The 15,566-nt window shown below is 44.3% G+C and overlaps 1 protein-coding gene across 1 annotated transcript in view; it reads left to right on the top strand.

The window, feature by feature from the left end:
- The first annotated feature begins 2,244 nt into the window (after positions 1 to 2,244).
- Positions 2,245 to 15,566, top strand: part of rsph3 (radial spoke head 3) — a 34,045-nt gene continuing 20,723 nt past the window's right edge. The window contains exons 1-2 of the mRNA XM_060940679.1: positions 2,245 to 2,360; positions 2,543 to 2,627. Of these exons, the coding sequence (XP_060796662.1) occupies positions 2,245 to 2,360; positions 2,543 to 2,627 (201 nt within the window). The remainder of the gene's footprint in view (positions 2,361 to 2,542; positions 2,628 to 15,566) is intronic.

Here is a 15,566-nt window from a genome sequence, read left to right as displayed (position 1 = left end):
TAATTATGTCCTGGATTTTTGATAGTTCCTTCATAAGCAAACAAACAAACACCTTCAGGAACCATTTTTCCTCAGAGTGCTTAAAATAAATCTTTCATTTTGAACATTTCCATATCTTAAAAGTTCTTTATAGTTACACACATGTTCAGTTCTCACGGATTTCTTCTTTACTATCCAGAACTCATGTAATTATCCCAGTTACTCCAGAAGAATTCTCTATTATCATATTCATTGTTCCTCAGGGTGTTGTTGAACTTATGAGAGACACTAATGAATCAAATGCTCAGATGTATAGATGTATAGAAGACATTTACAACAGCAGTTAGCACTGTTGCCTCACAGCGCAAAGGTTCCGGGTTTGAACCTCACAGCCGATGGAGGCCTTTCTGTGTGGAGTTTGCATGCTCTTCCTGTGTCTCTGTGTTTCCTCTGGGTGCTCTGGTTCTCCCAAAGACATGCTTTACTGGTTAACTGGTTACTCTAATTCGCCGATGTGTGTGAATGGTTGGGTGTGAACTGCTCTACTGAGCGAGCTAACCAATCTGCAGTAAACATACTGCAGATTTAGCTGCTATATGAGAAAATGAAGACATTTTCTTATAATATAACTTATTGGGAGAGTTCTGTTACAAATGTAAAATGGAAAAAGTTTCATCCCTTTAAACCATGGTTGTCAAAATGGAATTAAAAAGGAGTTTGATGCAAGCTTTACTATTGTGGAAAATTCTACATTCACCAATCAGAATATTTGTAATGATTTATCTCTATTTATTGAGAAGAGATGCAGAGCATGTTGGAAGGAGAATGTTGAGGATGGAGCTGCCAGGCACACGAAAACGAGGAAGGCCAAAGAGGAGATACATGGATGTGGTGAGAGAGGACATGAAAGTGGCAGGTGTGGTAGAGAAGGAGCAACCTGGGGGAGCAGTTAGGGGTTAGATGCATTGCTCAAGGGCACTTCAGCCATTCCTGCTGGTCCAGGGAATCGAATCGGCAACCTTTTGGTACCGAAAAGTTGCTTCTCTAACCATTAGGCCATGGCTTCCATTCCTTTCATCTTCTCCTACTTTTTCATTATTATTATTTGATTGTTTGTAGCACATAAAGCATGTAGCATATATAGCATACTTTTTCATTATTATTATTATTATCTCATCTCATTATCTCTAGCCGCTTTATCCTTCTACAGGGTCGCAGGCAAGCTGGAGTCTATCCCAGCTGACTACAGGCGAAAGGTGGGGTACACCCTGGACAAGTCACCAGGTCATCACAGGGCTGACACATAGACACAGACAACCATTCACACCTACGGTCAATTTAGAGTCACCATTTAACCTAACCTGCATGTCTTTGGACTGTGGGGGAAACCGGAGCACCCGGAGGAAACCCACGCGGACACGGGGAGAACATGCAAACTCCGCACAGAAAGGCCCTCGCCAGCCCCGGGGCTCGAACCCAGGACCTTCTTGCTGTGAGGCGACAGCGCTAACCACTACACCACCGTGCCGCCCTATATTATTATTAATATTATTATTATTTGTTTGTAGCATATAAAGCAAGTAGCATATATAGCATACTTTTTCATAATAATAATAATTAGTAGTAGTAGTTTGTTTTTTGTAGCATATAAAGCATGTAGCATATGTAGCATGTAGCATACTTTTTCATAATAATAATAAATAATAATAATTATTATTATTATTATTATTTTGTTTGTTTTTGTAGCATATAAAGCATGTGGCATATATAGCATACTTTTTCATTATTATTATTATTATTATTATTTGTTTGTAGCATATAAAGCATGTAGCATATATAGCATACTTTTTCATAATAATAATAATAATAAATAATAATAATTATTATTATTATTATTATTATGTTTGTTTTTTGTAGCATATAAAGCATGTAGCATATATAGCATACTTTTTCATTATTATTATTATTATTGTTTGTTTGTTTGTTTGTTTGTTTTGTTTGTAGCATATAAATAATAAAAAATAATAGCAACAACATATTATAGGCGTTGATATCATGATTATAATATAAAATTATATCTTCGAGATGGAACAAGTGAATAATTTTGACAGGCTTAATCTCAGAGCCCTAAACACATCAGCCCTAGTTACTGTTGCTAGGGCAACTTTCATAAACACTAACAGACGTCTTAGCATCTTAGCGCTGCGGCTTCTCAGTGTTCTCATCTGCTTTTCACCATCTAACACGGTATCATCTCATATTATTATGATTGCTTCGGTGTTGCAGGCTAAAAGAGGGCCTCCCAATGGATGTTACACGTTTTCCAGTCGTCCCCACGCCGCTCTCAGCCTCCTCAGGCACACGGATCCTGCCATGCTGGAGTAAGAAGCCCATCTGGGTGACTGAGCTGAGTGCACTCAGTGTTTGTCGATGCCCTCTGGAGCATGTGTATAGGGTTATACAGAGACAACTGACTCTGAATGCGCTTAGCTAAGTGATAGATGTCTAACTGGTTTATGTTTTTGAAACTAATGGTTATCACTTATTTTTTCACGTGATACAGAAATGAAGGACGACCAGGCTATGGAAACATTATGTATGATCGACGTGTTGTTAGAGGAAATACCTATGCACAACATCTGCCAGTCGTGAGTATTTATACACACAGGAATCAGACTAGTGTCAGAAATGTTTACTATGGAGTCACATTACTGCCATGAAAGAAAAAAAACGAACCCCCCATCAGCATCTTGTGTGGACTTGATTCACAGGACTTGGACTTGGGTTACAAATTTCCTGACTTTTAACTCCACATAATCTGAGAAGACTTGTGCCTCGAGGTTGACTCATGACTTCACTCTGACTCAAGCCCAGAGGTGGACAGTAACGAAGTGCATTTACAACCCTGATTCCAAAAAAGTTGGGACAAAGTACAAATTGTAAATAAAAACGGAATGCAATAATTTACAAATCTCAAAAACTGATATTGTATTCACAATAGAACATAGACAACATATCAAATGTTGAAAGTGAGACATTTTGAAATTTCATGCCAAATATTGGCTCATTTGAAATTTCATGACAGCAACACATCTCAAAAAAGTTGGGACAGGGGCAATAAGAGGCTGGAAAAGTTAAAGGTACAAAAAAGGAACAGCTGGAGGACCAGATTGCAACTCATTAGGTCAATTGGCAATAGGTCATTAACATGACTGGGTATAAAAAGAGCATCTTGGAGTGGCAGCAGCTCTCAGAAGTAAAGATGGGAAGAGGATCACCAATCCCCCTAATTCTGCGCTGACAAATAGTGGAGCAATATCAGAAAGGAGTTCGACAGTGTAAAATTGCAAAGAGTTTGAACATATCATCATCTACAGTGCATAATATCATCAAAAGATTCAGAGAATCTGGAAGAATCTCTGTGCGTAAGGGTCAAGGCCGGAAAACCATACTGGGTGCCCGTGATCTTCGGGCCCTTAGACGGCACTGCATCACATACAGGCATGCTTCTGTATTGGAAATCACAAAATGGGCTCAGGAATATTTCCAGAGAACATTATCTGTGAACACAATTCACCGTGCCATCCGCCGTTGCCAGCTAAAATTCTATAGTTCAAAGAAGAAGCCGTATCTAATCATGATCCAGAAGCGCAGACGTCTTCTCTGGGCCAAGGCTCATTTAAAATGGACTGTGGCAAAGTGGAAAACTGTTCTGTGGTCAGACAAATCAAAATTTGAAGTTCTTTATGGAAATCAGGGACGCCGTGTCATTCGGACTAAAGAGGAGAAGGACAACCCAAGTTGTTATCAGCGCTCAGTTCAGAAGCCTGCGTCTCTGATGGTATGGGGTTGCATTAGTGCGTGTGGCATGGGCAGCTTACACATCTGAAAAGACACCATCAATGCTGAAAGGTATATCCAGGTTCTAGAGCAACATATGCTCCCATCCAGACGACGTCTCTTTCAGGGAAGACCTTGCATTTTCCAACATGACAATGCCAAACCACATACTGCATCAATTACAGCATCATGGCTGCGTAGAAGAAGGGTCCGGGTACTGAACTGGCCAGCCTGCAGTCCAGATCTTTCACCCATAGAAAACATTTGGCGCATCATAAAACGGAAGATACGACAAAAAAGACCTAAGACAGTTGAGCAACTAGAATCCTACATTAGACAAGAATGGGTTAACATTCCTATCCCTAAACTTGAGCAACTTGTCTCCTCAGTCCCCAGACATTTACAGACTGTTGTAAAGAGAAAAGGGGATGTCTCACAGTGGTAAACATGGCCTTGTCCCAACTTTTTTGAGATGTGTTGTTGTCATGAAATTTAAAATCACCTAATTTTTCTCTTTAAATGATACATTTTCTCAGTTTAAACATTTGATATGTCATCCATGTTCTATTCTGAATAAAATATGGAATTTTGAAACTTCCACATCATTGCATTCCGTTTTTATTTACAATTTGTTCTTTGTCCCAACTTTTTTGGAATCGGGGTTGTGCTTGAGTACTGTACTTATGTACTCTTTTTGAGTATCTGTATTTTACTTGAGTATTAATTTTTTGGCAGCTTATGACTTTAACTTCACTACATTTGAAAGACAAATATTGTACTTTTCACTCCACTACGTTTCTATCAAGGTCCTCGTTCCTATGAAGCGGCTTTGAAAGTGGATTCTTTTCTTTTCTAAAACGTGATTGGTTTTTTTGCAGGTGACACTGAAAGCCGATCAGTAATCACGAGGGTCACATCACGTCCATAGACTGTATAAAATCAAGTTCAGTGATTTCTCTGCAGCATTATTTAACATGATCAGTTGATGGCAGAATGGAAGGAGGCGGTTCTTCTGGGGAATGCATTCACCCACAGTTCTATAGCTAGAACCCATGTTTCAGTTTTCTGAAAGGAGTTGTTTCGTTTTAAACGTTTGCTTTGTTTGCTGAAAACGGAGCACATCACAGCCTACAAAGACTTGCCGTCCAACCTGGGGAAGCATATTGAGGTCTGTAAACGTTTTATTCCAAGAGAAAGCTTGCATTGAAGTTGTATATGCTTTTAGAGTTAGCGATAACATTGCAATAGCTATGCAGTCTGGTTAGTCAAATGACTTTCTATGGATTTGCCCGCCAAATTGCCATCGCCTTATCCACGGCTAACATTAACACATAGCTAGTTAACTTGGACACTGTTAGTTAGCATGTAAAAATAGAGTTACACTAACATAAATAACATTAACTTATCTGAAGTGCTTTCAGAAATGTTTTAGCATAATTTTGCCAAATAAACAAAATGTAGAAATCTTTCTTTTCTAGTAACATTAGCTACCCAATATGATTTCAAGTTTGAAAAGATTTTGCTAGCATGTCAGGTGGAGCTTCACTGACTAGCTAGCTTAAAGTGCATAAAACCAATTTCGGGGGGGGGTTTATATGAAAGTATGTCCCTTTACACACTCATCCAGAAGGGTAATTTTGCACAAGGCCATCTGTCTACAGCAGAAAAAAATAAAATAACAAAATACATCTGGAAAAATCCCAAGGGAGTCTGAAGCCAGATTCATGACGTCACCTGCGGAACCTCCAGCAGGCTGCGAGAGCTTGCACGGTTTCAGTGCACAGCCTGTGTAGACCAAGTTTAGCAGCTAGCGATTTTGCATTGAAATATGGAATTGTCACCTGAGCGCAATGTTACTTCACCTTTGGATGAAGAATATAATGAGATGTCAGAATTGGGGCTTCATCTGTTTGGATTTGATGATGATTCAAGTAGTGAAGACGACAGAGACAACACCGGGGATCAAGGGCGTAAAAACGGTGTTGATATTGGTGGGGACATAATTTGGCCAAGCGCCCCAGTGCGCCATGGTTGTCGCACGAAATGTGGCCTACACTGTACAAATGATTGGTTGTCCATTCCTTTGTGTTATTTTGATTTTTAGCACCAGGTACACTTAGTCTTAGACTTAGGCTAACATCTGCATGTATACGGGCAATACATTATCACACAGAGAAAGTGGACATTGAAGTTGCTGTGAATTTCGCTGTAGTGGATGACCTACCCAAAATACAACAACACAATCAATCAAAATTATGTGCTGCTGCTTCATTTTCACACAACTTTTACTATTTTCACACATTTGAAACATCATGTGCTTCCTTTTGAGTTACTGCAATTTCAGAATCTGGAAGTAATGTAGGTATGGGTGGTAGAAGTGTGAAGAGTTTTGGTAGTTGTAGTGCATTTTGCAAAAATGTTTATTCATTAAGTTGAAAGGGTTAAGTGAGAATTGTTTCACATTTTTACATTTTCACATTTTATTGCAGAGGTTACATACATAGGCATATACACATGCATATATACATATGCATATACATGCAAACAATGAGCAAGAAAAAAGTAAATATAAGTAAACATTTAGCATTACCTACAAGCATTTATTAGTGTGTGTGTGTGTGAGAGAGAGAGAGAGAGAGAGAGAGAGAGAGAGAGATTGCAAACAGAAACTACTTGCTGTTACAGTAAATATAAGTAAACATTTAGCATCACCTACAAGCATTTATTTGTGTGTGTGTGTGTGTGTGTGTGTGTGTGTGTGTGTGTGTGAGAGAGAGAGGTTCTCTAACAAGGCTATTTTGTTTTGAATAGTTTACCGTTGACTGGGTAAAATAATGACTTATGTCCTCCTTACGTTTTCTTTTATTGCCCGACATCACTGCCTGTGTGCTGTTTTGCTGTAGCAGCGAGCTGGATGCTGATTTTACCGCTTGCTACTGCTTACAGCCAATGACAACAAAAAACCATATCAACGTCAAGGCAACGGGAGGTGGGCCAGTCAAAGCTTCATAAAGCTTTTTTGCCTGTCCCCACCAATAGTCAGCCGTCTTTGAGAGGTCTGTTCACAACTGAAAATCAGCTGGAAGTGATACCGCGTTTGGTGTTTTTAATCAGCGTTTCCTGCATCGCGGCTTCTCCATTCAAAAATGGTATGGACATTTTAAACTCAGCTGAATATTGGTATGGACGCGTCCATACCGTCCATACGCATTTTTACGCCCATGCCGGGGATGTAAATAATACGGTCGTTTTCTCATAAACAAACCAGCGTTGATGTAGGATTCAGAAGGAGGCGTCCCGCACGTGACATCATGAAAATCAATGTTTGCCGGGAAATCCAAACGGCAAGTTTTTTCAGAGACGGACCAATTCGCCTCAAATGGCTTGATTTCAACTGAATTTTTCTGGTATTGTGCAAGGTAAAAAAATTGCACAAGATGCAAAATGTGACACATATTTGACCAAAGTTTAATATAAAATAGGAGAGTTACATTGATCTTGCTCCTGAATTTACCCTTGATATACACTTTAACCTTAAACCACCATGATTCCACAGGCAAATTCATATGTGCCTGAATATATACACTTGCACACACGCACACGTGAGACCTGTGAGATGGACAGTATTGTACTAGTCAGTCACAACAAATTGCTGGAATTTTTTGTTTTGATGTCAGATGATGGTCTTGCACTTTTTTTTTTTTTGTCTTGCTTAAAGCAGTGTTGCTGTTGGGCAATTATTAAGCTCGAGGCGTGGACCTGGGTTTTAATCAGGTTGGACTGTCCTTTTTATTTTCTGAGCAAGCTACATTTACAACTATTCCACTGTCTTTCCTGATTAACATATTGTGGCAGCGGGGGCGTGGTCAAGCGCCGGTCTGTGACCAGAGGGCAGAGTCAGGGAAGGTAAGTGGCAGAATCACTGCACCTGATGTCAATTAACCTGTGTTTGTGTGTCTTCCCAGTGACCGCGCCCTATATAAGGAGAGAGAGAGCAGAGGAAGAGAGCTCTCTCCCCAACCAGACGACTTGTGTGTGTGGCTAGGAGAGTTAAATTCCACTGAAAAGTGAAAATAAAAGAGTTTTGTGAACTCAGTTCTGGCCTGCCATCCTTCTGTGCTCCACCCACCCATACGAAGTGCTACAGTGGTGCTGAAACCCAGGACGGAGCACAGAGAAGAACAGCACCATGGAGTCCTCCTCCTTCGCGGACCTGATCCACGCCCTCACCACGGCCCAGCAGAGTCAGCTAATCGCCCTCCAGAAGGAGCAGGAGCAAAGGTTCGAGGCCCTGGTGCTGGCGCAGCAGGAAGATCGACAGGCGTTCCAGCACCTCCTCGCATCGGCGGGGTCCACCACCTCCACCGCCGCGGGCCCTTTCCACCTCACCCTAACGGAGATGGGCCCGCATGACGACTCTGAGGCTTTCCTCACACTCTTTGAGCAGGCAGCAGAGGCCTCAGGCTGGCCGGTGGAACAGCGCGCGGCGCACCTCCTCCCCCTGCTAACGGGCGAGGCGCAGCTGGCCGCGCTACAGCTCCCCGCCGACAGCCAGCTGGTCTACGCGGACCTCCGCTGGGCCGTCCTCCAGCGTGTGGGGCGCACCCCCGAACAACACCGACAGCGCTTCCGCGCTCTGCGCCTGAAGGAAGTCGGCCGGCCGTTCGCGTTTGGCCAGCAACTCTGGGACGCCTGCTGACGATGGCTGAGGGCTGTCAACCGCGACGCCAAGGGAATCGTCGATCAGGTGGTACTGGAACAGTTCATCGCCCGACTACCCAAAGGGACCGTGGAGTGGGTCCAGTGCCATCGCCTGGCGTCGCTGGATCAGGCCATCGAGCTGGCGGAGGACTGTTTGGCGGCTGTTACGACGGCAGGACAGCAGATCTCCTCTTCTCCCCTCTGCTCTCTCTCTCTCTCCCCCTCCCCTTCCGTGTCTCGTCCTCGCCCCGTTCCCCCACCACGGAGGCGGGGGCCGGATCCACCCCAGCCGGCCCGCCGCACCCGCGGTGCCCTCCCGTTTCCCACTTCTGTGTCTGTCTCTTCCCCCCCTCAGGTGAGTGAGCCCCAGAGCGCCGGTGCAGAGAGAAAGCCCGGGTCAGTTTGCTGGCGCTGCGGGGAGCCGGGCCACCTCCAGCAGCAGTGCTCGGCAATGGAAGTGGGCGTGGTGGTTCAGATCCCCGATGCGCCAGGAGCCGCCCTCAATTGGGCCAGAGCGTATCGCATACCGGTGAGTGTCCAAGGGGATACATATCAGGCGTTGGTGGACTCGGGCTGTAATCAGACCTCAATCCTGGTATAATCATACCTGGTGCAAGACGAAGCATTGGGGGGAGCACAGTTGGTGAAGGTGTTGTGTGTGCACGGGGATGTTCACAACTACCCTTTAGTGTCGGTCCACATTCTTTTTTGAGGGGAAAAATTTAGTGTAAAGGCGGCGGTTAATCCTCGCCTTACCCACTTGATAATTTTGGGGACTGATTGGCCGGGATTTCGGGAGTTAATGAGGCATTTAGTGAAGAGTGGGTCCTACCGTAGTTCAGCAGGGGGAGGTCCCGCTGTGGCATTGGCGGGAGCAGCTGTCACAGAGCCGTCTACGTCATCACCGCGTCAGAGGGAGGAGCCGCAGGCTCCTCCTCCGTCTCTCAGGGAATCCCTTGCGGATTTCCTGTTAGAACAGTCACGAGATGAGACTCTGCGGCATGCGTTTGACCAAGTGAGAGTAATCGATAGTCAAACGCTCCAGCCAAATGCCACCCTGTCCTTCCCCTATTTCTCCATTATGAGGGATAGATTATACCGAGTGATGCAGGACACTCAGACTAAGGAGCCGATTACACAGCTTTTGATTCCAAAGAGCTGCCGGGAATTAGTATTCCCGGCGGCTCACTTTAATCCCATGGTTGGACACTTGGGGCAGGATAAGACACTAGCCCGAATAATGGCCCGGTTCTATTGGCCAGGGATTCACGGCAATGTCCGTAGGTGGTGTACGGCATGCCGCGAATGCCAGTTAGTAAATCCAGCGCCCATTCCAAAAGCGCCTTTGCGCCCTCTCCCATTAATCGAGACCCCGTTCAAAAGAATTGGGATGGATCTCGTCAGGCCATTAGATCGATCAACACAAGGGTACCGCTTTATTTTAGTTCTGGTGGACTATGCAACGCGATACCCGGAAGCAGTGCCTCTTCACAATGTCTCAGCACGTAGTATTGTGGAGGCGCTCTTCCACGTCATCTCCCAAGTCGGAATCCCCAAAGAGATTCTGACTGATCAAGGCACCTCGTTTATGTCATGCACACTGAGCGAACTGTATGGGTTATTGGGAATTAAGCTGATCCGCACCAGCGTTTATCACCCACAAACGGACAGTTTAGTCAAACAGTTCAATCGCACACTCAAGAATATAATTAAAAAATTTGTTCGCGAGGACGCACATAATTGGGATAAATGGCTCGAACCCTTGTTATTTACAGTGCGAGAGGTCCCACAAGCCTCCATGGGGTTCTCCCCGTTCGAATTATTATATGGGCGTAAGCCACGCGGCATCCTAGATGTACTGCGAGAAAATTGGGAGGAGGGACCTTCCCCGAGCAAAAATGAAATTCAAAACGTTATTGACCTGCGCGCAAAACTCCACACACTCACACACCTAACCCAGGAGAATTTGCGGCAGGCCCAAGAACGGCAAACCCGCCTATACGACAGGGGTACGCGCCTTAGGGAGTTCGCACCAGGAGATAAAGTACTCGTACTGTTGCCCACATCGAGCTCCAAATTGACCGCCAAGTAGCAAGGACCCTTTGAGGTCACACGGCGAGTTGGGGACGTCGACTATGAGGTGAGGCGAACGGACAGGGATGGGACGCTACAGATTTACCACCTCAATCTGCTCAAACTCTGGAATGAGGAGGTCCCCATGGCGTTGGTGTTGGTGGTTCCGGAGAAGGCGGAGCTGGGGACGGAGGTTCAAAAGGGAACATTGACATCGCATACCTCTCCGGTCTCCTGTGGAGACCACCTCTCCCCGACCCAACTTGCGGAGGTTGCCCAGTTGCAGACCGAATTTTCGGAAGTGTTCTCGCCCCTGCCCGGCTGCACCGACCTCATAGAACACCACATCGAGACGCCCCCGGGGGTGGTAGTGCACAGCTGCCCTTACAGGCTACCTGAACACAAGAAAAAAGTGGTTCGGGAAGAACTCGAGGCCATGCTCGAAATGGGCATTGTCAAGGAGTCCCACAGTGACTGGAGCAGCCCGGTGGTCTTGGTGCCCAAGGCCGAGGGGTCGGTCCGGTTCTGTGTAGACTATAGAAAAGTCAACGCGGTGTCTAAATTCGATGCGTACCCAATGCCTCGTATTGATGAGTTGCTGGATCGACTAAGCACGGCTCGCTTTTACTCGACACTGTATTTGACAAAGGGTTATTGGCAGATCCCCTTGACTCCACTATCCCGAGAAAAAACGACCTTTTCCACACCGTTTGGCTTACACCAATTTGTTACACTTCCTTTTGGGCTGTTTGGGGCGCCCGCTACATTCCAGCGGCTTATGGACAGGGTCCTCCGCCCCCACGCCACCTACGCAGCTGCATACTTAGATGACATAATAATCTATAATAATGACTGGCTGCGGCATCTGCAACACCTGAGGGCCGTCCTTAGGTTGCTGAGGCGAACGGGTCTAACAGCCAACCCGAAGAAGTGTGTGATTGGGCAGGTGGAAGTACGGTATCTGGGCTTCCACTTGGGCAATGGGCAGGTGCGTCCCCAAATTAACAAGACAGCAGCTATTGCGGCCTGCCCGAGGCCCAAGACCAAAAAGGGGGTGAGACAGTTCCTGGGGCTGGCTGGCTACTATCGTAGGTTTATACCTAATTATTCGGACGTCGCCAGCCTGCTGACTGATCTCACTAAAAAGGGGGCACCAGATCCGGTCCAGTGGATGGAGCAATGCCAGCGGGCTTTCTCTGAGGTGAAAGCTGCACTGTGTGGGGGGCCACTGTTACACTCCCCTGACTTTTCTCTCCCCTTTATGTTACAGATGGATGCGTCGGACAGAGGGCTGGGGGCTGTTTTGTCCCAGGAGGTGGAGGGGAAGGACCATCCAGTGCTGTATATCAGCAGGAAGCTGTCGGTGCGTGAGGGGCGCTACAGCACCATCGAGAAAGAGTGCCTTGCCATCAAGTGGGCGGTCCTCGCCCTCTGCTACTACCTGCTGGGACGCCCTTTCACCCTCTGTTCGGACCACGCGCCCCTCCAGTGGCTCCACCGCATGAAGGATGCCAACGTGCGTATCACCCGTTGGTATCTGGCACTCCAGCCCTTTAACTTCAAGGTGATCCACAGGCCGGGGACGCAGATGGTTGTGGCGGACTTTCACTCCCATCGGGGGGGGGGTCAGCTGCAAGCCGGATGGCTGCCCGGCCTGACTCAGGCGGAGGGGGTATGTGGCAGCGGGGGCGTGGTCAAGCACCGGTCTGTGACCGGAGGGCGGAGTGAGGGAAGGTAAGTGGCAGAATCACTACACCTCATGTCAATTAACCCTTGTTTGTGTGTCTTCCCAGTGACCGCACCCTATATAAGGAGAGAGAGAGAGCAGAGGAAGAGAGCTCTCTCCCCAACCAGACGACTTGTGTGTGTGCATGCGTGTGTGGCTGGGAGAGTTAAATTCCACTGAAAAGTGAAAATAAAAGAGTTTTGTGAACTCAGTTCTGGCCTGCCATCCTTCTGTGCTCCACCCACCCATACGAAGTGCTACACATATGCATGCATGTTTGCACACACTGCCAGAGCTGGGTCAGAACACTACCATGCTGCTTTGTGGGGGTGGGGAGGAGTGTTACAATTAAAAAAAAAAAAAGAAGAAGAAGACAATAACAATGCCTCTTGTTCAGTTGTGTTTCATTTTGTAATGTTCTACCAGGTTTTTATTCTACAGGTTCTACAAGCTAGTCAGTAAATCCAGTCAGTTACTTCAGAGGCATTAGGTTTTGTAAGTATCGTGGCAATAATACAACAACGCGTTGACAGAAAATGTATTTTTAAAAGCAAGCACTTCAGTACTTTAACTTAAAGGTCTCATTGCATCATTTTTTCATTTATTGTGCGGTGGTCTTGAATATGAATGAATGCCCTGTGAGCCAGTTTTGTTGAAAAAAATACTGTGGTTCTCCTGTTTCAGGCTGTTCTAGTTTGGTGGAGGAGTGGGTGGCGGGAGAACGGCAGGATTTCAGCTCTTACTCATTAATATTCATGACATGTAAACGTGTTACCTCTGATTGGCTAACAGCACTGTGACACTACCTCCAGTGGGTCAGAACAAGCAGATGTGGGTGTCTTTGTAAAAACTGTTTTGATTGGCTATTATGGTCTCGACATCGATGTTTTGACCAATAACAATGTAGATAACACAAATTTTACATCACATTCAACGAAATTTAAATGAGACTAAAGATGGCGACTTACAAATAATGTGTAAACATCGTTGGAGTTAATAAAGTTTGAACAGCATGAAGGAACATACCCCAACCCCCCGAAATTAATAAAAAAAAATTCTCAACGGATTTGGCATAATATAAAAAGGTCGTTTTTTACTCAGAAAAAGTGGAAATCCACCGAAAAGCGGAAAACTCTCATCCCTGCCTAGCTTGTGACCATGTCATGCATGCTAACGTGGAGAATATGAACATGCTATTTTGTAACAAAAACCTTCAGACAAAAAGTTCATGTTTTACTTACAGCTTGTGAGCTGGTGGCCGATCGTCTTGACGGTACAGATCCAGGGATTAAATGCAACCTCGAAGCAAAACCACTACTGAAGGCACCGAAGTTTGAAAAGTCACTGTGGTTGAAATGATCAGAACACAGTACTAACGTTGCATTATACTTCACTGGTGGTGTTCCAAATATAAATTCCAACCATTTCTTCTTCACCTCTTCTATCTTGGGCAAGAAATGCAACGTTGATGTGTTACTGCCACAAATAACACAGGCACGAACTTGTTCAGACATGTTTTCAACTTGCTGTTAGGTCCTCTTCGTTAGCTACTGACGAGATGGGCTCTGCTATCTCTCCTCGCGCTTAAATCCGAACTTTCTTCCCGTGGGCAGTCGCAAGCCAAGGTGGGCGAGGTCATGAATACTAATTTTCGAAGTGACATAAGTTCGTATGGCTTTTTCTGTTTCGCTCGTTTTTCTGACTATTTTCTTTCATAAGCTAATACAGGGAATGGGAGTGGAATTACATTTTCACATGCAGCATGCATATGCAACTCGGCGTGAACTATGGTATTTCAAAAAGAGCCAGTATTAAACGTTTTTGGTGGAAGGGCACTTTTAAGTAAAAATTTGACTGTACAACTTTCACTTGTATTGGAGTAACATTTGACTAGTGGGATCTGTACTTTGACTTAAGTAGGATACTTTGTTCACCTCTGCTCAAGCCCTTTTGACCTGATATAGTGTAACAAATATTATTTTCCCCAACAAACAATTCATTTTCAGCCAATCAGCGTCAATCTTAATTTCCAAGGTCAGCTCCAGTCAGACAGCCAATTAACTTCTACTAGAAAATAACTCATTCCTCATTCCCTATTGACAGAGGTACTTTGCAGTAGCCATGCTCCCGAAGGTAGTAGTTTTGACCTACAATGACTGTGTTCCTTGCAACAACAAAAGACCTAAAACATGTCAAACCTGTTGTTCAAGAATATCAGACACAAAAACAACAACTTCAAGTTTTGTTCGGCATTTGAAGTGGCACAAAGCAAATCCCAAAGCAAAGCCAAAGTGAACTGAAATAGGTACTAAGGGTACCCGAGTGAAAATAGACTACACCTCATCTCATGTGAAATTGGAACTGAAATATTCAGTTGTTAAATAGTCAAAACTATGTGTTAAAACACTGATATGTTTCCAGTGAGTTATAAAGTCTGTCTAGAAAATGATGAACACCAATTTTAAAAAGCCTGCATGATCTGAGTAAATTATTACTCTGGCTTTAAATTTTCTAATGAACATAGTAAAACTTGTTTAGGACTTGAAAATTAATGTTAAGGACTTAATGTTAATGTAACTTGACTTGGACTTGTCAGTATTGACTTGGGACTTAAATGCCAAGACATGTGACCTGCAAAGCAATGACTTGGTCCCACCTCGGTCGATACTACAAGAAAACCTCACGTTATTTATGAGAAAGGAATCTTCTCAGTACAAGAAAAGCATTTCATTATTTGTATAAAAGTACATACATGTGTGATAAAACAACACAATTGATCTTACTTTTACAATATATCCAACATGGTTACCAACAAATAAATTTTACTTGATACTTGGTGAAAACCACAAAGATTTTAATATCACTGAACAGTGTAGATGCTATTGAGAATAGTACACACACATTATGAAGATGGATTTTCAAATCCCAGTGCTAATACAGATGCGACACATTGTTCAGAACATTTAGACATTGATTGTTTCCCAACAGATCAACTTGTATGACTTCATGGGAAACTTACAGTGTATTAAATTACTTCAGTCTGGGTATTTTATTAAAAAATTCTGAATCTTTGTAATCCTTGCAGGAATCATCCTTGACGCAGGCTGTACTTTGGCTCTAGCAATCATAATCAACAAAAAAAAAAGTCTGACTAAGTTTTGCATCTGTATGAATGCTGAATTTGGAAATACTTCCTTTGTTTATGTTGTTTTATATCATATTTATCTCACAATAATGAAGTATTGTC

Source organism: Neoarius graeffei, chromosome 15 (genome assembly GCF_027579695.1).
Source record: "Neoarius graeffei isolate fNeoGra1 chromosome 15, fNeoGra1.pri, whole genome shotgun sequence".
Taxonomy (NCBI): domain Eukaryota; kingdom Metazoa; phylum Chordata; class Actinopteri; order Siluriformes; family Ariidae; genus Neoarius; species Neoarius graeffei.
The sequence above is the reverse complement of the archived record's forward strand: the minus strand, read 5'-3'. Positions and strand labels throughout refer to the sequence as shown.